Here is a 23,856-nt window from a genome sequence, read left to right on the forward strand (position 1 = left end):
ATCTTAGCCTGCTTGGACAGCCATAAAAAAAAATACCACAAATTGAATGGGTTAAACAAAAATTTATTTTCTCACAATTTTGGAGGCTGGAATCAGATATCAAGATGCCAGTAATGGTCATATTCTGATGAGAGCTTTCTTCCTGGATTGCATGTGTCATCACTTCGGGTATGTGGGGAGAGAGAGGGAGAGGATAGAAGGGGAGAGAGAGAACAAATAAGCTCTCTAATGTCCCTTCTTACAAGGGCACAAATCCCATGACTTCATCCAACTCTAACTGCTTCGTAAAGGCCTGTTCTCCAGATATCATTATATCGGGGTTAAGGATTCAACATGTGAATTTTGATGGGTGAATGAAAACATCCAGTCCACACAGGGGTATATTGAGGAGAGATTAGGAGTCTTAAAATCATATATAATACTGCCTTTAGGCTAGTACATAGAGCCTAGTTCCTTTATTTCTCTAGTCTGAGAAAGACCAGTTACTTAGCAGACTCCATGGGAATATTCGGTGGTGAAGGGACTATAGAAATCCTATATTGAAAATCTAGAAACAAATCAGAAAAGTAAAATCATAAAAATGTATTAGGCTTTATATAGAAAGCACTTTGGAAAATACTTCATTTATGGGTACCATAAATAATGAATTTTTTTCATTTGGAAAGAGCTTTATTAGCAGACTCATATATGATATAACCTCAAATATTTTTTCAGTTTAGAACTTAGTGATTACTTTATTCATTAATTGACTTATCATTAGACTTGTTAATAATCAACAGATTTATTCTGGGTCATTTAAAAATTACCTAATATTCTTAATATTATGCAATTTTTGTAACTTCGATGAGAGTTTTTATCATGTATGGATGCTGAATTTTATCAAATGCTATTTCTGTATCTATTGAGATTTGATCATATGATTTTTTCTTGCTTTTGTTAATGTAGTGCATCACATCAATTGGTGAATATTGAACCATCCTTGCATCTCTGGAATAAGTCCCATGTGATCATGGTATATGATCCTTTTTATAAATATATAAATATTTATTAATATTATAGATTTGGTAAGCTAATATTTTATTGAGCATTTTTGCTTCTACATACATCAACACTATTGATCTATAACTACCTATTTTGTAGGGTCTTTGGTTTTGGTATCATGGGAATTGTGGTCTCACAGAACAAATTGGGAGTGTTTCATCTTATTTAGTAATTTTTTGGAATAGTATGAGAAGGATAGGTATTAGCTTCTCTTTATATGTTTGGTAGAATTCCCCTATGAAACTGTCTAGTCCTGGACTTTGCTGGGAGTTTTATTACTGCTAGTAATTGGTCTTTTCAGACTATTTTATTTCATCTCTAATCTTTATTATCTCCTTCATTTTGCTGATTTTGGATTTTTTTAAGTCTTCTAATTCCTTTAGATGGTAAATCAAGTTGTTTATTTAAGGTTTTTCTTCTTTTTTTAATGATTTTTAATTTTTTCCACTATACCTGGTTTACAGTGTTCTGTCAATTTTCTACTGTACAGCAAGGTGACCCAGTCACACATACATATGCACGTTCTTTTTCTCACATTATCATACGCCATCATAAGTGACTAGATACAGTTCCCAATGCTATACAGCAGGATCTCATTGCTTATCCATTCCAAAGGCAATAGTATCTTTTAACCCCAAATTCCCAGTCCATCCCACTTCATCCCCCTCCTCCTTGGCAACCACAAGTCTGTTCTCCATGTCAATGATTTTCTTTTCTGTTCATTTGTGCCATATATTAGATTTGAGATGTGTGATATCATATGGTATTTGTCTTTCTCTTTCTGACTTACTTCACTTGGTATGAGAGTCTCTAGTTCCATCCATGTTATTGCAAATGGCATTATTTTGTTCTTTTTATGGATGAGTAGTATTCCATTGAAGAAGGTTTGTATTCCTATAAACTTACCTCTTAGAACTGTTTTTGCTGAATTCCATAGATTTTGAAGTGTTTTCATTTTCATTTGTCTCAAGGTATTTTCTGATTTGCTCTTTGAATTTCTCATTGACCCATTGGTTTTTAGTATCATGTTGTTTAGTCTCCATGTGTTTGTGCTTTCCTTACTTTTGATTTCTAGTTTCATATTGTTGTGGCAGGAAAAATGCTTGATATAATTTCTGTCCTCTTAAGTATGTTGGATATTATTTTGCGACATAGCACATGATATATTCTGGAGTGTATTCCATGCGTACTTGAAAAGAATGTGCATTCTGCTGTTTTGGGATGGAATGTCCTATAGATATGTATTAAATCCAACTGGTCTGTTGCATCATTTAAGATCACTGTTGCCTTATTAGATTATTTGACCATTGATATCAGTGGCATGTTAAAGGTCCCCTGCTATTAATTTTTAGTATTGTCAGTTTCTCCCTTTATGTTCTATTATTATTTGCTATACATATTTAGGTACTCTTGTATTGGATACATATATGTTAATGAGGGTTAACATGTCCTCTTATTGATCTCTTGGCATTTTATACTGCCCTTCTGAAGTGAGTGTCATGTAAGCAGCATATAGATAGGTCTTGTTTTTTGTTTTTTCTTTATCCAGTCAGCCACAGAGATCGGGACTACCGCTGATGTGCTGCTGCCTATGTAAATGCCAGTAATCATTGCCCATGCCATGCTCAAATACTGACCCAGGTCTGGATCACCTCTATATTCCATGGCTGAGCTCTCTCCCTAATTATGGTAGCATTCAGTCCACAGTGCAGAGCTGCAATATGAAGCAAGCAGAACTGGAGCATTCACTCAGTTCAGGCTGGGGCATGCTCTGGAATGTTCTAAGAAGACTGGGCAGTTTTCAGTCTACCCTCTCCACCTTGCCCCAGGAGGAAGCCAGTACTAATGCTGTCTTCATGCACCAAGTCCAAGCTTCCCACTGATCTCCTGTCAGTGCCAAGAGCCCTCCAACCAGCCAAGGGCACTCATCTGCTTGTCTTTGCTGTGTCAGACCAGAGAACTGGAGCACCCAGTGTATCCCTCAAATCACTCACCCTCAGGGCTGATCTCATTTTTGTCTGAGTTTTCCCCCAGGGCTGCACAGGTCCTGACCTGATCACTTCTCTTCCCTTTCTACCTGATTCTGCAGTGGTCTTTCTTACAGCATTGCCAATCTCCAGTTAGTTTTTAGTCTTTTTGCCAATCTCCAGTTAGTTTTTAGTGAGAATTGTTCCACAGGTCTTTTTGCCAATCTCCAGTTAGTTTTTAGTGAGAATTGTTCCACAGGTAGATGTATTTTTGATGTGTTCGTGGGGGGTGATGAGTTTCATATCCTCCTACTCTACCATCTTAATCTCTATAATGAAATGTTAAAGCCATGTGAAATACAAAATTATGGGAATATTTGATACAATAGAAAGTCCATGTGGTTTGGTAGTCATGTGAGACTAGATTCAACTCCCAACTCTATTACTTAAAATTTGAATGACTTTGTTTTAATAACAGCTCTGATTTTTAATTTTATCATCTCCCAAAGTAGACTTGTTAGTGACGACCTTAGAAAGTTCTTATGAGGATTACATGAAATTATATTTTTGAATGCTCTTAACATGGGACTATCACAGTACCCACTTAATCAGTCATGGCTATTATTATTGTAATGTTGGTTGAATGGAAGGAATAGTAGCAAAAATACTGGTATTAACAACCATGCCTTTTTTTAAACTATTGTTGTGGGGGAAAGCAAAACTTTTCATTGCTAGTCACATGGAGAATTCCAAAATCAAAAACTGCATAGAACATTCTTTCTCAATAATGTACTTTTGTCAGTTAATACTATGGCCAATCATTGTTGCATACATGAATGCATAGTGACTTCTGATTAACTCTTTCCAAATAAGTTAAGCTCATATCAGGAGATTAAGCTAACTCATATGTGATTAAGCTAAAACATATGTAATGTTGGTTTCTGCTCTCAGTGCAGTTCTAAACTGTTAAACCCACACCAGCTGCATTCATAAACCAGCCATTCTAATCATCTGGTATCACTCCTTGGGGCACGTTAGATTATAGAAGGAATGTGATAAAGCAACATGAATTTTAGCAGATTTATTTCAATTTCTAATCGAACTCATTCCAGCATATTCCCTGACCACTCCTGGGCAAAGAGACTTAAAATAAAGAAAAATGAGTTCAGATGAAAAATTTCCAGTTATTTACAACAATAATCCTCAAAATGATTGTCCCATCGTCTCTGTAATTTAAATAATTTTTAAAAACCATCTTCCTCTCAGTTCAAATATAAAGATGATTTAAAAAATCAAAGAAATACCTTTATAACTTATAAGTTTCTTGATATTCCTTATAAAGAAAAAATAATTTGAGTCTGAATTTGGGAATAATAATACATACTACCTCATAAGATTCCATCCAAAAATAATACAACTAAGATAATACTTACTATGTTGTAATCACTATTTTCCAAGAGTTTAACATGTATTACCTCAAACCACATAGTAATTCTAAGATATGGATGTTATTATGCCCTCTTTTTTCCCTTTGTTTTTCAGATTAAAAAAACTAGGGCATACAAGCTTAAGTATCTTGAAATGGTGAGTAGAAACCAAGATTCACATGCAAGAGTTTGTCTCCTTGACCTCTCATTCATAATGCTCATTACAAAAATTAAGAATGACATTCAGGGATTATTTTAAAATAAAATATATCCAAGTAATTTTAAATCTCATTTTTTTGTATACCAACAAGATAGGTGAAAAATCACAGGGCTAACAGTCTCACTAACGAATATTACAAACAAAGCCACTCTTTAACAAGCCTATCTTAAAATTTCAGCTTTTTTGTTTCATTCCTTTTTTTTTTTTCTTTTGTCTTAACCCTTTTCTTTTCCTGTCTTTTCAAAGGGGTTTCCAACTATCTGTTTCAACTTTCTTCCATATTCCTACTAATAATTTTCATTTGTACATGAGGACTTTCAACTGCTATGGATTTATGTTGTGTCATTTTCTTCTGGAAATTGTAATATTTGACCCCCTCTTAGTTTACTTCCTAGCTAGTCTTTTCTACACTTTGCTTCCATTATCTCCTTCTAAATTAGTGTGTTTGTTTAGCTACTTTAGATTTATTGGTGACTCTTACAACATCTAAATGAATAACCAGGGTCATCATTTCAGAAAAATTATGAAATGTTGAAAGAGAAAAGATCTTTTGTTTGCTACTCTCCTTATTCATTCCAACTCCAACCTCCACTCTTACCCCAGTCCTACCCCCATGTCAGAGAATGTGCTGATTAGAGCCTCATCTATCCTTTAAAGTGCAAAAACAAGAGAAAAGAAATAATTTCTGTATTTACGTTGCCATTTGAGCCTGAATTTTCAAAGATGTCTGGCTAATAGCTATATTTACTCGAGGTAGAATATAATAAAATATAATATCTGTATTTACCAGAGGTAGAAATACTCTGGTTAAATATTATAATATTCAAAGAAAAACTAATCAAGGGAAGTTTTCAATCCAAAAGAAGGGTCATATCTCTGATTATAAAGATCACATGACAGTGGACATGCCTAAGTGAGAAAATGCCAAATCTTTCTATATAATATTAAGTGACAGTATGCAAAAGCACTTACTGGGTTTCATATGTTAAATTCATTATCTGATATAATACTCTTTCCAGGTAAATCAGCAGAGGGATGTAAAATTGCATAAATTTGTTCACAAGGTTGTAAATGTGTCAGAGTAGCTGTTTTTCAGGTATCTGAGTTGACCCAACAGCTGAATGCTCACTTGTGTTAGTCTGTAATAAAATACTCATGCCTGGACCTCACTCTGGTCAAGTGCCAAACTAATTATCTATTACCTGATATTGTCCAGGGGTTCTCTTTTACATACTTCTGAGGCAAGCAGGTAAAATACTTAATCCTTCCTCCAAATACACTAATCTACAGTTAGTCTAGATAAAAATAAAACTGAATAATAATGATAATTTTAAAGCAAATCACCAAATAAGTTCACTGACATAAGTCTTTAGTCAATACTCGTGACCCGGTGGAATATCAATTCTATCATTTCTTATACTTGGAAGCAATCTGTAGAAAGAGAAGAGGAAACAAAACAAGAAGGTTAATTGATCCATTAACATGATTACTAACAAAAGAAGAAAACAGGTTTTCTTATGTTCTTTCATTATAATAGAAAAAATTGTTCAAAATTACATAATTGAGAGTGTGGGAACCAGGAAGAGATTTGAATCACTGTGACTTATTACATTGGTTTTTTTCAGCCCTTATTCCACTAAATAGCTGTTTCTTTTTATACCATACTGAGTACTGCTATGTTTACGCCATTATAAAATCACAAAGTGGAACTGTGGAAATGGCTATAACTAGAAATTATGAGCTGGATACCTATTTATTACAAATGGCACTTATGCAAAAGAGAGAAATTCTAAAGAGACGCGATAAGCCTGTTATTCATTTGCTTATGTATTACTGAATAAACAGGAGCACTCTTTTAAGTTTAATAAATTTAGAGGAAAATGTGAGTACCAGAAAGAAGTATAAGTTACACTCATAACACTTACAGTAGTATATGCCAAGGCAGTATCTATGTGGTGCTCAGATTACACTAAACAAGCCCTGAACAAATGTCAATAACGTCGTCTATGGATGTCACTTAGAAACTCCTTATGGGCCATTCAAAGTGCTTATAAGCACATGTATTTTATATCTTCCTGAATTAAATGTCTTATTCTATTTTAAATGCAGTATATTTTGTATTGCTTCTATTGTAGAAGTACTACTTGATTTGTCATTTTTTTATTTATTGATCTCTTAAATGTGTATTGATTTGATTCTAAATGCTAAGTAATTTTACACAATACTTCATAATTTTAGACCTGCAAGTAATTCCCCTAGTGATTCAGTTGAACTGAAGATTTAAATAAAAAAACAGTCTTAGGAGTTCCCGTCGTGGCGCAGTGGTTAACGAATCCGACTAGGAACCATGAGGTTGCGGGTTCGGTCCCTGCCCTTGCTCAGTGGGTTAACGATCCGGCGTTGCCGTGAGCTGTGGTGTAGGTTGCAGACGCGGCTCGGATCCCGCGTTGCTGTGGCTCTGGCGTGGGCTGGTGGCTACAGCTCCGATTCAACCCCTAGCCTGGGAACCTCCATGTGCCGCGGGAGCGGCCCAAGAAATAGCAACAACAACAACAACAACAAAACAGTCTTAAAGGTATAAAGAGATTGATAGAATAACTTAAACTCATAAAAGGACACAAATTTAACCAATTTACTTAGCTAAATGATATCTAAGAGTAGACAATAATATTTAAAATTTATTTTAATTTGTATGAGTTTGTATCATTTTAATGCAGTTTTATCAATACAAATATTCCTTTAGAATAACAGTAAGAACAGAGTGCATATTATTGATTAAATCCTAGTTAATCACTGTTAAAATAAATTTAAAATGTCATATTTAAATTTAATTTAATTTAATAAATATTTATAGAGGCACTGTTGAAAATACATGCTATGAAATTGATTGTGGGAGATGGCTTATAAACAAAAAGAGTCATAATAATCCAATCTTTAAAAAAATAGAAAATCATGTATTTTTATGATTATTTCAAGACGTAAATTTCAGTTGTATATTATTTCATTCATCCAATATTTATTGAATATCACCTCTCCTTCAGACACTGTGTAGGCATTGCTGTCTCCAACAGCAAACTGAACCCAGAATAATGTACTGCACAAGTAAATTTAGGTCTTCACTCAATAGAAAAATGACATAAGAAATGTAAAAGTAAGCCCAAGAGAGCTGGAGTCAGGAAAGAGGAAATACCTGGTTAGGGGCATCAGCCTTTCCTCAAGGAGGAAGCATTTAATTTGCAACTTGAAGGATGCTTAGGATTTCAACAAAGAGAGGAGGGCTTTCTCCAGACTTATAATTAACAGTTATGTGGAAAGGGAGGCAGTAAGAACTCAGAAAGTATGCAAGTAGCATGGGGCATTTTCTTATTGTAGTATTAGGTATAGACCCATACTACATACTTCTCAGATGAGATTATAGGTTGAGTAATTTCTAAGCAGTTAGGAAATTTGAGAAGGTCCTTTTTTCTTCTTCTGATAAATTATTTCCTCAGGTTTTCTCTTTCATTCTCAGAAGTGTATTAGCAAGAGCCAATTCCATTCTTGCTCCGTTCTGATCTATTTTCTGTAGAGCAGCAGCCAGAGATCTTTCTTAAATGCATATGTGAGGATCTCACTTCTCTGCTTGAGTCATCAATGTTTTCTTCTTTTATACTTGATGAAATAAAACAATAAATGAAAAAAGGGAAACAAAATCTAACAAAGTTTTGTCTGACTCAGAGCCTGTGAAAAAGTTCTTCTTTCAAGAAACTTTTCCTTCCTGTTTTGCCATACTAGTAATGATTTACCATTATCACTTATCAGTAAATGAGAGTTTCTTAAATATTCCTTCCCTGATTCATTTAATCTAAACGAACTTTTCTTTTAATTCTCTCTTGTGTGGACCCCAGTCTTTTTGTTTCCCCTCATTTATCACAACTTGTAATTGTATATTCACTTATGTGTTCACTAATATGATGACTTTCATTATCCATTCCCATAACTCCATCTCTGATAGACTAGAAGCTCCATTAGAAAAGCATCGTTTTAGGCGCAGTAGGTTAAGGATCCAGTGTTGTCACTGCAGCAGCTTGGGTCACTGCTATGACTCAGGTTCGAACCCTGGCCTGGGAACTTTCACATGATGCAGCTATAGAAAAAAAAAGAAAAAGCATAATTTTAGGTTTGATTGACCATTGTAGACCTAATACCCAACATACCTCTGAAGGAAAGACAGTTGGCAATACACATTGATTGGATAAATCGCTTTACATATCCTAAAATCATTTTTCATATTCTGAAACATAATCATAAAATTACATGATTTCTTTAAGTGGCTTATTATGACTCCTATCTTCATTGAAATCTAAGCCAGGATTATTACTTTCAATGAAAAGAAGATACTATTTCTTGATTATCAAACTCTTTCAAAGCAAGGGTAACATGTTGATTTGATTAGCAATAACCTTTCTATATTCAGTTTTGCCTTTTCCAAGCATCTAGACATCCAGCACACACACACACACACACACACACACACAGTGATATTGCTGTGTCCAGTGCTGCAGGGCATCAGGGAACTCTGGAAGAAGGACGGCACACTATAACAAAATGCATAAGACTCTTACATCTAGAAAGTAGGGGACCAAGAGACATTCTGTTCTACAGAACAAGGGTGCTGGGCTTTAGCCCACAATAATTTTATTAAGGAAGGTGCCGTATGTAGATTAGTGAGCAGGAACAGGCATAGGCGATGACAAAGCTACCTCTTAGTGAATAACAAAGGAAATGATTAGCCCTGGTGCATACCTCTAGGGCATAGTGCAGCTGCTTATAGAATAGCATAGTTTGTGCATAACTCCCTTATCTTGTCTTTGAAAGAGACCCTGGACCTTAGAAAGTCAGCAGCTGTTTGCTTTCTGCAGAGTTCAGCTGTTCAGTGGCCTCCAACATGTTATAAGAATGAAGGTTGACATTCCACTTGGTTGTTAGTCCTACAACCATAGAAAGTGACTAAAGGGAAGGACCACAGGGATGAAAATGAAAGTAGGGTGAGGAAGGTAAATGCTAAGATTCTATTTCACTTATTCCTGAGTCATACTGAATTATGGGACCTGAGTAGCTGAATCTCATAGGTATCTAGATATCATATAGTGTGGTAGACTGAACTTTCAAAAAATCTATCCTATCTCACATTCTCATCTCTATATAATCCTTACCTTGATCAAAAAGTGAGGTCGGTGAACCACCTCAGTGAATATGGGTGGGCTTCACACTCACTTGGAACCAAGAGAATGAGACACAGGATAAGCTGAATGACTTGTGAGGCTAGGTCTAAAAAGGTGGTCCCATTTCTACATACATTCATATTCTAATAATGCCACAGAGGGAAAGTGATTAAGAGGTGAAAACCAAGGAAGAAGGATCAAGATGCCAGAGGAGTAAGACGTCATGCTCACCTTCTCCCACAAACACATCAAGAAAAACACACCTACATGTAAAACAGTTCACACAGAACATCTACTGAATGCTGGCAGAAGAACTTAAACCTCCCAAAAGGGCAAGAAACTTTAGACATGACCAGGTTGAACAAAAGAAAAAGAGAGAGAGAGAAATAATCAGGATGGGGCTAGCATTCCTACACCCTAGGAAGCCACCTAACTGAAGGAAAGATCAACCGAGTCGGAGGGACCTCAAGTTGCCGAGAAAAAGTGCAGCAGCTGGACTGAGGAGGGCAAAGTAGAATGAGAGCAGCACTGCACCACTGCCCTGGACACCACAGCCTGAAGCTCTTGGGCGGGGACTGGGCGCTGAGATTCAGGCTCCGGAGGTCAGTTCTAGGGAGAGGACTAGGGTTGGCTGTGTGGGAACAGCCTAAGGGGCTAAGGAACGGTGTGCCATGGGTTGGGGAGCAGGTGTGCTATGGGCTGGGGAGTGGAACACCACGGCAGAGGGAACCCAGGAGGAGGTCTGGACCTGTGGGAAAAGCAAGGTGCCTTTGTTGGGGAGAGCTAGAGCAGGAGGGGCAGACCACCATAGGAATCTCCCTGCTCCCGTGCATGGGGTCTCTCGGAGGGCAGGGCAACTCTGGTGCAGGCTACAGGTGGCAAGAAGCTAGTTGCTTAGGCTACAGGAGACCAGGTGCCTCTTGTGCAGGCTATGGGTGTCTGGGCACCTCTTGTGTGGGCTAAGAGCAGCATGGAGCTAAGTGCAACATGGTACCTCTTGTGTGATCCACAGGCAACAAGGACAGACTGCAGAAGTCATCTCCAAGGCCAAGGGAGGCATGGCCTGCCACCACTGGGGGCCTGTGAGTGGGCTCAACCTGCAGCCCCAGTCACCTCAGGGGTCAGCAAAAAAAAAAAAAAAAAAAATTAGGGCACTGCAACCAAGCAAAAGACACAGAATTGCCAAAACAATGCTGAGGAACAAAAACCAAGCAGGAGGCATAAGTCTCCCAGACTTCAGGCACTATTACAAAGCCTCAGTAATCAAGACAGTGTGGTACTGGTACAAAACAGACATACAGACCAATGGAACAGAATAGAGAACCCAGAAATAAATCCAGACACCTACAGTCAATTAATCTTTGACAAAGGAGGCAAGAACATAAAATGGGAAAAAGATTCTTTTCAGCAAGTGGTGCTGGGAAAACTGGACAGCTGCATGTAAATCAATGAAACAGGAACACACCCTCACACCATGCACAAAAATAAACTCAAAATGGCTTAAAGAGTTAAACACTAAGACAAGACACCATCAACTCCTAGAAGAGAACACAGGCAAAACATTCTCTGACGTCAACCGTACAATGTTTTTCTCAAGTTAGTCTCCTAAGGCAACAGAAATAAAAGCAAAAATAAACCAGTGGGACCTAATCAAACTGACAAACTTTTGCACAGCAAAAGAAACCATTAAAAAAAAAGACAACTTACAGAATGGGAGAAAACAGTTTCAAAGATGCAACTGACAAGAGCTTAATCTCTGAAATATACCACAACTTATACAACTCAACAGCAAAAAAGCCAACAACCCAATTGAAAAATGGGCAAAAGACCTGAATAGACATTTCTCCAAAGAGGATCTACAGGTGGCCAACAAGCACATGAAAATATGCTCCACATCACTAATTATTAGAGAAATGCAGATCAAAACTACTATGAGGTATACCACCTCACACCAGTCAGAATGGCCATCATTAATAAGTCCACAAATAACAAGTGCTAGAGAGGGTATGGAGAAAAGAGAACCCTTCCTACCCTGCTGGTGGGAATGTAAATTGGTACAACTACTATGGAAAACAGTATGTAGGAACCTCCAAAAACTAAATATAGAACTACCATATGATCTAGAAATCCCACTCCTGGGTATATATCCAGACAAAACCTTCATTGAAAAAGATACATGCACTGCTATGTTCATTGCAGCTCTATTCCCAATAGCCAAGACATGGAAACAACCTAAATGTCCACCAACAGATGAATGGATTAAGAAGATGTGGTATATATACATAATGGAATACTACTCAGCCATTAAAAAGGACAAAATAATGCCATTTGCAGCAACATAGATGGAACTAGAGACTCTCATACTAAGTGAAGTAAGTCAGAAAGAGAAAGGCAAATGCCATATGATATCACATATCTCAAATCTAATATATGGCACAAATGAACCTTTCCGCAGAAAAGAAACTCATGGACTTGGAGAACAGACTTGTGGTTGCCAAGGGGGAGGGGAATGAAGCGGGATGGACTGGGAATTTGGGGTTAATATATGCAAACTGTTGCCTTTGGAATGGATAAGCAATGAGATCATGCAGTATAGCACTGGGAATTAGTCACTTAAGATGGAGCATGATAATATGAGAAAAAAGAATGTACATATGTATGTGTGACTGGGTCACCTTGCTGTATACAGTAGAAAATTGACAGAACGCTGTAAACCAGGTATAGTGGAAAAAATTAAAATTCATTAAAAAAGGGTGAAAATCATTTCCCAGGTCCTTACATTTTTCTTTTTCTTCTATAATACATATTTTGCTAAAGAGATAAGCCTTTTCCCCCTTCTTCCTTCACCACTTTATAGATTTCAGCATTTAAAGGCATCCCCTGCCTTTGAGTCCTAGACATTATAGAGGCAAGACTTCCATCCCATTTTTCTAAATTTCTTGTCCACAGAATTCATGAGAATAATAAAACTGTATTATTTGATCTTTGAATTTGAGGTGGCTTGTCAAACAGATAATTTTATTATTTAGCATGGCATACAAATCTCTTGTGATTTAAATTACCTTTATATTATCATTTGTTCATTTTCCTAATTCACTTGGTCATAAAAAAACAAAAGTTGTCTTACTTTCTCTTTGGTTGAGACTTCAGCTTTCATTTTTGCAGCATCCTTTAACTAGAGCTTCCCCCTGCACAAGAGATAAAGTCCAACCCAGAAAATCAGTTCCAAAGGTAGGCATTTCTGCCTGTGGACATGTACTACATAGTGACAGCCCTCTTATTGGAACATTGCCTGAACATGACCACTGATTCCTGTGTCCTCTTCAGCCTGGAAGTCTGCAGTTTTGCCTAGCTTGGTCACTTGATATATTTATCCATCCACTTAATGAATATAAGAAAACCATTTTGTTGCTTTCCTAGAAGTGGATTCGTTTAAGGTCACTAGATCTGTTTCTTCATATGTGAATGAAACGGTTGAACTATATACCATAGTTTCTACTTCATTAAAACCTGTGCACTTGGAGTCCTGATCCAGCATAGATCCTGAGGTTCCATACTATTATGAAGGCAAGCCACAAGCCAGTATAGGCACTCATTGCCCAGGGACCAGATACTTGAATGAACGAGCCTTCAGATGATTCCAGATTCTACTCTTCAAAGCAGCCTTAAAATTTGAGACTTACCATGACCCTTTATTTTTTCTGTTGAATAACATTACCTGTAAGGTTATTGTCCAATAATATGTGCCCTAGAGTCATGTAGAATAATAAGCATACCAAATATAAAATTGTACCGTATGAAACTTGCAGTCAAGATCATATTCAGTTTGCAGGTGAACTTTTTGCATGGGTTCTATCTTTGTGCACATAACTTGCACTTCAGTAGCAATAAAGCAAGCCATAAACATGCAATGAATAATTTTCCATTACCGTTATTTGAATCATGGTTTAAAGTTACTTTATTGTAGAATAATATTTTTTAAATTATCCATTGAATTTTTCATTGATAATCATTCTTAAAACTCTTTACCTACTCAGGTTAAGACATACTTCATGGAAAGAGCTAAAGTCAGGCAAGATAGGATCCATTATTTGTCCAGCTTTAAACTCCTCAGATAATCTTTTGAGGCTCATTTTAGATGCAAAATTGTGAAACATAGCTTTAAAAGTAAGACTTTGTTGAGAGAAAAACATGGCATACAGACTTGCATTAATTGTGTTCCTCATTTTCTAGAACTTATGATGCTTTGAAATTTGGGTTCTTGCAGATACTGGAGACTGCCCCACCCAGGATTAGCTGATTCCTGGAGATAGTAAATGACTCCCTTGGGATGTGGCTTTCATGTGCAAATCAAGCAATCTAGAGTCCAAACTCTCTTACTTTCCCCTTTATCAAACTCTCACAGGTTGAGTCCCTATCCCTCTGCCCAAATATCACCTCAGAGCCAAGTACCAGGTAACTAGGGGCTATCCCTACATCTCAAGGTCTGTTGAAAGTTATTCACACTAGCCAATCCTAAATATATTTAGCCTGCTACCCTGCCTTGCCCATTGCTTGCCATGAAAACCACAATGAAGACTTTCACCCATGTTTTTGCTTGTTCCTCTGCCTCCTCACCAAACCTGATGCTTCCCCATGTGGCCCTGCATGGCATGCCGTGCCTCCTGTTTCAGGGTCTGTGACTATAAACTTCTTTCATGGCAATCATTTCTATGTCTGTGTCTTAGTATATCTGAAAAAAATCCAGAGTTCATTTTAGATAAAGATTCTGGATGAACCTTTTTAAACTTTGGATTAAACTTCATAGAACTGATCATGGAGTTTTTATTCTGTATCACAAGGTGGACAAATTCCTTTCTCAAGTCCCACCTAAGCCTTCCTGGACAGTTCTAATATTTCTCAAAACTACTTCCCAAGCAAAAAGGAAAGAATAAAAACAGTTAATTGGGGAACCTAGTCTGCTTGTACACTATTTTGTGTGATTTGGAGCAGTCAGTTTTAAACAAAAAGAGACACTTGTTCTGTGGTTTTCAGGGCAAAGCAGAGTTTCTCCTTCCTACACATACACATGTGGCTTTTGGCCCCTTATCTTCCTTGGGGTTTTGTTTTGGCTCATGAATCCCTTCCATAATTTTCTTTCGCTCAAGTGGTTATTCAACTTTCAAAACAGATTTTATGGACATCATGATGAAAACAAAACAAAATAGCTTTGTTCTTGAGTATTTGTGATAAGTGGGTCTTCTAAAGTATGGGGCTAGGGGCAGAGCCCCTCTTGTCTAGGACTCAAGGAGGTATTGGCTATATTAGACATTGAGTCTTAAGATAAATCTATATCATTTAAGACACATAGTATTGCTGAAATGATGGAACTTAATCAAAACACAGAAATAGGTCCAGGCATTTATAAAAACTTGATTTTTCACAGAGAAGTAATTGAAAATGATTGAGAAAAGGTTGTGCTTTCAATAAATGGTCCTGGGACAATTGCTTACTCCCATGGAAGAAGGACCTAGGTGCTGCAATTTACACAATGTCTTATCTCCCACATTTTATTTATCAAAGCAAATCACAAAGCCAACTCCAGTTCAACAGAGTGAAGAAATAGGCTCTACCTTTTAAGAGCAGAGCAGCAGTGCCATATGACATAGTGCCATGGACAGAGGGAGACTTGAGTCACTAAGGAGAGCATTGCCAGATTTAGCAAATAAAAATACAGGAAACCCAGTTAAATTTGGATTTCAGAAAAACAACACATTTTTAGTATAAATATGTCCCCAATGTTGCATAGAATATACATATACTAAAAAAATTCATTGTTGATCTGATTCTGAATATAACTGGGCATCCTCTGTTTTGTCTTGCAGCACTAATTAATGGTCATTGTTAAACTGATTACTACAAACATTATCTTTTAATTGTACAAAAAAACAGTCATAGCTTGATTTAGAAAATCTCAATCAATAAACACTTCTAAAAATAAATGTACAAAGAAACGTTTTCAAGTGTAGATTTCCAGGAGTTTAGAGCTCCTTATAAATGGTAGCAGCTTATCAGTAGAGAATAGCAGGACCAGAAAAGATATTTCTATTTAGTTATATCATTATCTTTAGATACATGATTCCTCCATTTATCAGTTTATTAAAGGTACAAGTCATATTTATCAGCTCGTTCACACTCATTCTCATTCTCACATCTCTCCCTGGTACACTGAGAGGATGAAGAACCATTCATCCAGTCATAAAGGTTCCAGTGTTGCTCTGGTTAGCAGATATTTCCAAGCACTCTCCCAGTTTACATCCAAGGACATTGTCCCCTGGGTCTCACATTCCAGGCTGCACAGGACTCATGCTGATCTCACTAACAAGTGCAGAAAAAACCTCAGTGCCTCTGACCGAAGAGAGCTGGGCAGCCCACCACACAGGAGACTTGTTTGATGGAGCAGAACAACTTTCCAGGAAGATGTAATAGATTTTATAGTATTTCTAAAAGAACCTAATTGTGGCAAGAATAATACCAACTAATATGTATTTTTATCTCCAATTTCTGTACCTCTGACTTTCAGTCATGGTTTTATTGAATTCCTTTAGGGTGTGTAATTGTGCACTGAGCTGGGGATACATGAGACCTTGTCCTTATAGAATACTATTTAGTAGATGAGAAAAACATCATGAACAGAAATATAAATATATAAAGAGCACAGAAGTCATTTTTCTAACAGCTGAAGAAAATGGATGGCTAATATCCAAAAAAGCTTTGGTAAAGTAGAAGAATCATAAACTGAGATTTAATGGAGGAGATTCTGTGACAGGCTGAGCAGGAAGAAGAAAACTTGGCAGAGACTTTTATTAGATGTTCTGCAGGATCTTAGTCTCCCATTTTTTCCTTAGTGATATAACCCTCAGGGTTTTGCTGAGTATGTGGTCACCTGGAATAAAGACTACATTTCCCAGACTCCATGGCAGCTAGGTGTGGGCCTGTGGTTAAGTTTTATCCAAAACAACATAAATGTGAAAATATTGTGTGCAATTTCCTAGAAACGTCTGTAGCAGGAAAGGGCCTGCCTCTCTTCAGCCTTTCCTACTTTTTGCTGGCTGGAATGCTGACAAGATGACAGCCACACAAACAGCCCCCTTGAAACATGAGGTAGAAGCATGAAATAGAATGCTGAGGGTGATGGAATAGTAAGACCAAAGGAGCCTTGGTCTCTGACACCATCCAATGCCACGCTGCTCATTCTAAGTGCTTACCTCCAGACTTCATTTTCGTAACTGAGAAACTGAACATTTGTCCTACTGAAGCCCTGCCTTGGGGATTTTCTACAAAATAAAATAGTTTCTACATATAACAGATATATAACTTAATGGCAAAATCAACTGCTTAATAGGAAATCAAAACTAGAGTTACCAGGATATATTTCCAAAAAGGAACGATCTTGTAATACAGTCAGCACATGTTATTCCCCAGGGCCATTCAGGCAAGTTTCCAACTGAAGAGCAAGGCAATGGGGAAAATATTCCAGACCAACTCTAAATGAGCCTGTCATTGAAGAGATTTATTTTCAAGAAAAGATCATAGTGTCAAAAAAGAAAAATAAGGATCATTTGCATTGAAATACCTCCAGCCAATTCCTACCAAATCAGGCTGAATATAAGTCAGAGTTGCAGTGAAATTAAATATAACTTCTGACCAATCTCTATATTAGCCCTTAAAGATATCTGTAATTGAGTTGTAGAATAGCTAGCAAAAAATCTTACATGGCATACCAATTTTTTTTTGAATATCAGTCTGTACAACGATAAGATGATTAAGTTATAAAGGTACTTTTAACAAAAACCTAATTTCCTGGAAACTTAACTTGTTCTTTTTTTCCCCAACTAACAAAGCCCAAGGCAAACATGTAAAATTGAGCATTACTTAGTAATTTGAACAAATATCAGTATTTATTTCAAATGCAGTTAATTTGAAGAAATTTCTATTATCATTATCAAGCCAGTGATAGGATCCTCCAAACAAATAATTCTGTAAGTACAGAACTGATATTCCTTAATCTTCTCATTCTTTTTGATGTTGTGCTTTTAAAGTGGCTCTAGGTTACTAGACTGATATTTTAAACTTCTTAAGTAGTATCATACTTTTTTCTCTTTAATTTCTACCTATATTTTTCTACAAAGGACTTTAAAGACAGCTAGAAACCTTCATTCTAATACTTTATGTTATGATTTTTGTATTCAGAAAAGGTATTTCTATGGTTCACATTTTGGCGACCTTTCAGGTGGGAGGTCCATGACAGCTGTTCCAGGAAGCAGGATGGTGCTGACCGTGGTCTTCACACTTCCCCTCTGGGCAGTGAGCAGGATGGGCCACACTGACTCTATTATGATTGAGACAGTGGCAAATCTCACTTAGTTCCATAGACTCAGTCAACAGGGTTGTTGGAAATAGATCCACAAAACAAACCCTACTGTAGTTATGTGATTCATACAGTCCCATCTTAATATGAAGTTTGGTATTAAAATCTGTTGAGCCTGACATTGTTTTTAAAAACTAATGAGGCAAAAATAAACCAAACAGACAAATAGAGGACCCTAAGATGCTCAAATAGTTACATATTTTTACATATCAATTTAATATCCAGCCAAGCTACTGTATGGAAGACAGCATCTCTGCTTTTTCACCTTCTCATATTGCTCAAATCACTCTCCTGAGTAATGGCCATCAATAATGGCTTAATCAAGAAATCCAGCAGAAGTTTATCAGTCCTTGTTCAACATGACCTTTCTATAGCCTCTGACAATGAGGTATTATCCCTACTTCCAGAAAAATCTCTTCTCTCTTGGCTTTAAAGTGATTTTCTCTTGTTTACCTCTTAGCTCTCTGAGCTACCCTTCAAATAAGTCTGCTTTGCTGGCAGTCCCCGAAGTGTTCTCCAAGGTCTTGATCATAGCATCAACTTGCACTGCACTTTATGTGCAGTTCAAGGACTACTCATCCATTAAAGAATTCCAATTCTTGATATTATCAGTCTCAGCACACACTCCCATGATTCATTGCTATAGTATCCGTTGTATTCTGGATTTTGTTCTCTTGAACACCATAAATAAACCAAATCTGTTCAAAGATAGACTTGTTTCCTAAACCTCTTCCCTCTTTTACCCAATCTTCATCCAGCCACAAAATCTTATTTATTCTACAGGCTAAATACCCATATGCAGCATTTTCTCTTCTCTCCATTTTCACTGAGTCTTATTCAGCAGTCAGCTGGACTATTGAAAAAATTAAAAGAGGACGCAAAAACCTTTTAAAGAGCCCTCTTGCTTTTAACTTCATACTACTTCCATTACTTAACAGCTTATGTGATTCTTATAAAATATCTAATGTAGTCACTTTCCTATTCTAAATCTTACAGTGGCTTTCCTTCACTATCCTTATCCTTGAGGATATAAGATACCATTCACACTCTGAGCACCTTCATTTCTGGGTTCATCTACCACTCTGCACACACTCACCACCCCCCATGCTTCAGCCTCCTTGAATCCTCCTGTTCACTCTGTATGCTACAATCTTTCTTTCTTCTGTGCCTTTATACATGCTGCTATCACTGACTGGAAAAGTCTTCCCTTCTTTTCCTACTTAGAATATTCTTATTCTAAGAATTACACAAATACCCTTTCTCCTATGTTGATATCATAGCCGCTTCTCCTGTGCAGTATTAGATATCCTCTTTCTTGAGTTCCTTTGCATTTTGTATGTATTTTCATTGCAGCAGTTTACACAATGGTTTGGAAGCACTTCTTTACATGTACATGTTTGCTTTATCAGGAAAGGAACCATGTCTTATTCATTTTTCTATGACCAACACCAGGCATAGTGCCTGGTGCTTAAAAGATACTTCCTTTATTAATATTAAGCAGAGGAGGGGGTATGCAGATAAAAGACATACGGTCCTTGGTTTCAAGGAAATACATTAAAGATCTAAAGATGTATCATGAGAAAATATGAAATAGATTTGCTTTTATTCCACCAGAGAGTATAACTAGGAAAATTTACAAATAAGCAAATTTTTGTTTAATAAAATAAAATACTCTCTAATTCTTGGAGTTATCCAACGAAACAGGAAGTTCCATGAGTTTCCCATTACTAGATCAAGCTGAAACAAAATGACCTAAACAACCAGAAGGTGGCCTGTATTCAACACTTGTAATGGATGAGGATTTAGATCTCTATATGTCCAACGTTACTCTATAGAAAAAAAGACATGTTTTTAATGACTGCAAAAAAAATTTTTGAGGAAATAAGATTATTTGATATCTCTGCCATGATCTTGTATTTGAAAATACTAAACTGAAATTAACTTCAGTGTTTTCATAAGAGTTCACTGAAATTCTATAATTACACAATATTTCTGGGGAATGCACAACTAGAGACATTGGACTGGAGTGGTTTGGGGGGAAAACAATAAATACTGACCTAATTTTGCATACTTCGAAACATGGACATAGGAGTCAGACAAATGGAGGTCACATAGCACCTTTGTTACCATTAAAGATGAACAGCTCCGTTGCTAATAAGCCACACTCTTTTGCAGGCCTAATAAATAAGCCAGCATTAAAAATGCTCAGTCCCTCCCACCCCCCACAAAAAAAAGATGCAAGTTTCCCCTGTGGTGTTGCCAAGAGCAGCAGAAATATGAAGACTCAGAAAAGAGTAAGCCAACACTGCTTTGTTCCTTCTCCATTTTCAACAATCAATGGAGGGGAGTAAGTGGGGACAGGTGGAGAGAAACTAGAAATGCTGCTTTTACAAATTCTTGTGGAAAGTTGAGAGGAATTTTCTTCCTCTCTATGAAGAGGAAATGAAGAACAGGGGAAAAGCGTCTTCATATACTCTTAAAAGCAAGGACTTCTGTGAGGCCCCTCTTAGTCTATGATGGGCTGTACATATGAGAATACAGTCTTGCTTTATTGATATTTTGAAACAATCAAAAGTCAGCAACTGCACTAAAAACTAACATTTTTCCTTAGAATGACTTGTTTTACTGTTTACTCATGCACCCATACAGTCAACAAACATATATTAAATGCCTACTGTGCTCCTGGTGTTTTTGTGCTAGTTATCCTAAGTCTGTATGTCCTTAAAATATTCTAGTTGGAGATATAGTCTATTAACTAATAATAATAAGAAGAAAATGATAATATGATACATGGAGTAATAGAGGCAGGAATATTAAAGTATGAACCCAAAAGTGAAGGAGCAGTTACTTACTGGAAGGAAGGAAAAGGAACATGGCAATCAACGTGGAAAAGATGTGGCGGGGGGGGGGGGGTCCTGAGGCAGGCTTTTAAAGACAAGTCTGAATTCACCAGGAGAAAAGTGGATGGGAACAGAGATACCCCTCGGAAAAGAATGTCCGTGGGCACAAACGTCTGAATATGCAGAGGTTCAGAAAGCACAGCATGACACAAGATTTGGTATATGTGAAACATTTTCACATTTAACTTAAAGTTTATTTAAGCAAGGAGACTCTTGCATAGTTCAATACTATTACAAAGACCTAGACTTGAGGCATTTTTGAACTAGTTTATCAATAACCCAATGATTTAGGGATGTATTCGCTAACCATTAGCAAATACCCCCGGATCCCTCATCTTTGGTTGATTTCTAACAGTTATATCTCAGAGGCCTTGGAACTTGATATTTGAATATAAGCATTTATGTCTATATATAAGGACCAAAAACATTTTGCTTCTGGGTTCCTAAAATTTTTTAGAATAATAAGCCATTCTGCTGCAGCCTCTCTCTTTGGTTGAATGCCATTCAGCAGTGTTCCCTATCAGAATTCATAGGAGAAATAAAGCAGTGCTCTTATTAAGGAAATCCATTTCTTCCAAAAGGATAAAGTATGACAAGGACCGTTTTTCCAACTCATTGTAAATTTCATAATATCAGTGGTGTGTCGTGCAAACTTCCAAATGGAAAGGCACTCGCACACCCTGTCTGCAGAAGATACGGGCTCAGAAAGGACAGCAATTACACATACACCTCAGTGGGGCACATCCTCCACCCAGCTCACTAAGCTCTAAACTCTTGAAGCTACTTCTGTCTCTTGGAGGCTTCGTCTTTATTAGATACCTCCTTTCAGGACAGCTAAAATGATGAAAGGTATGGGGGATTTTTTTCTTTCCTGCCCCTTTCTCTTCACAGATACAGCACTGGTGATTGAAAAGTCAGGCCTGCAATTCTGACAGTTCAACTTATCTAGGTCTATCTCTAAGTACAAGGTCGACATTATCTCAGCCTGCATCCTGTGTAATTATAGTATTTGGCTGGCATTGCTGAACAGGGGCTGAAATCCATCAGGTTCTAGTTAATCTGCCTTGAGTAACCACAGCCGGTTGGCCGGAAGAAAATGATTATGAAATAAAGTTGTTGGGTCTTAATAATAAAGATTACTGATATTCAGGGCAAGATGGATCCAACATTAACCTTTTCCTATAGATGAAGGCTCTGTGTAATGTGAGGCAAAAGGAATTTTTATAAAGTCTTCTTGATTTCCTATTTTGTGTCTCCTTCTGTCTTTTTACCCTTACCTAATTTCCCACTAGTCCTGAATTTTCATTACTCTTCAGTGAAACACATATATTAACCTTTTGGATGTTTTCCAAGCAGACCAAACTAAAAAGTTAATGGACATGAGATCAGCTTCCTTCTTTTTAATTAGTCTTCAAACTTAATCTTGTCTTATTTTATTAAGAATCAGTTTATCTTGCTAATTTGAAGGCTATGAGTTATTCATACTACAGATGGGATGATGATGAATTTACATGTGATATTTAGGTCTAGTGATGTGTGGCAGGGTGCAAGCTGTATATTCAACACATGTAACAGACTTAGAGACATAGAGGAACTCCCCATCACCCTTTGAATAACATGAACAACTCAAGCACAGTTCCAACAATAAAAGATCATAAAACGATTTATCTGGCAACTGTGGAAAGCCTCAGAAAGTGGTATGATGTTTAAGAGCATAGATTCCAGAGTTATACCCTGCTCTGCTGCTCACTAGCTATGTGACCTTGGGCAAAGTACTTAACCTCTCTAGCTGTGTGACCTTGGGCAAATTACTTAACCTCTCTATGCCTAAGTTTTCTCAAATTTAAAATGGAGAGGATAATAATAATAATAGCTGCTGCATGTGGTTATCATTAGAATGAAGTGAGTTAATGTATCTAAAACACTCGGGACAGTGCCTAACATTTAATAAGCATGATGAGTGTTCACTGTTGACAAAATTAAAACAGCTAAAGAAACAGGACTGGCTGGATCATGATCCTGTTGGATAGTTAGTAAGCAGGGTTTGCAAGATCTTTATCTCTAAATTCTTGTGTTTGATATTTGACTTCAGGCTATTAACATTTAACCAGAGGGTCATAAATAAGCCGAACTATGGTTAAATCAATCACGTTAATGTGTCTACTCATAAGAAAATAAGAATGCACATAAAAATGGTATGCTATGGATTTCATTTGGCAAGGTAGGATGAGAGCAAGAGATGACAAGGGAAGACGATTTGCTAGAGGCTGATGAGTCTGAATATGGTGGCTCCCAGGCTCTCCCTTATTTCAGTGCTGTTTTTGCCCTTAGAGCACATGACTAGAATGGCTGTGGAAGTTCTTCCCACAAAGGAACTCGTTTTAGTTTCTGGATTTCCAAGTCCACTTTCAGCATTCATATACCTTGGCTCTTGCACTGACTCTTCTTTCTTCATAATTATATCTCTAATGTAAATGCATCCAGCAATGATCCTTAATTACATCCTCTTAATTGCATACCTACTGCAGATTTATGCCAAATCCCCTTTGTCAACATTTAAGTCAATTGGTTAATATTAAACAAAATGAATACATAGAGACATAGAAAATCATCGGCGGGGGGGAAGCAGGCTCTGGGGTTAAAAGATATGCTGAGGAATATGCATTTTGAATAATTTAATTCTTTTA

General features: G+C 37.0%; 1 protein-coding gene across 1 annotated transcript in view; it reads right to left on the reverse strand.

Annotated features, from left to right (window-relative positions):
• Positions 1 to 2,001: 2,001 nt before the first annotated feature.
• The window catches only part of LOC146400966 (uncharacterized), a 401,653-nt gene continuing 379,798 nt past the window's right edge, over positions 2,002 to 23,856 (reverse strand). The window contains exon 4 of the mRNA XM_084971134.1: positions 2,002 to 6,086. Coding sequence (XP_084827260.1) covers positions 6,029 to 6,086 — 58 coding nt within the window. The 3' untranslated portion in view covers positions 2,002 to 6,028. The remainder of the gene's footprint in view (positions 6,087 to 23,856) is intronic.

The sequence above is a fragment of the Sus scrofa genome, chromosome 8 (genome assembly GCF_054392235.1).
Source record: "Sus scrofa isolate SSC_HxYL_T2T_F1_AM1 chromosome 8, Sscrofa_HxYL_maternal_Yorkshire_Landrace_v2.0, whole genome shotgun sequence".
In the NCBI taxonomy this organism is placed as follows: domain Eukaryota; kingdom Metazoa; phylum Chordata; class Mammalia; order Artiodactyla; family Suidae; genus Sus; species Sus scrofa.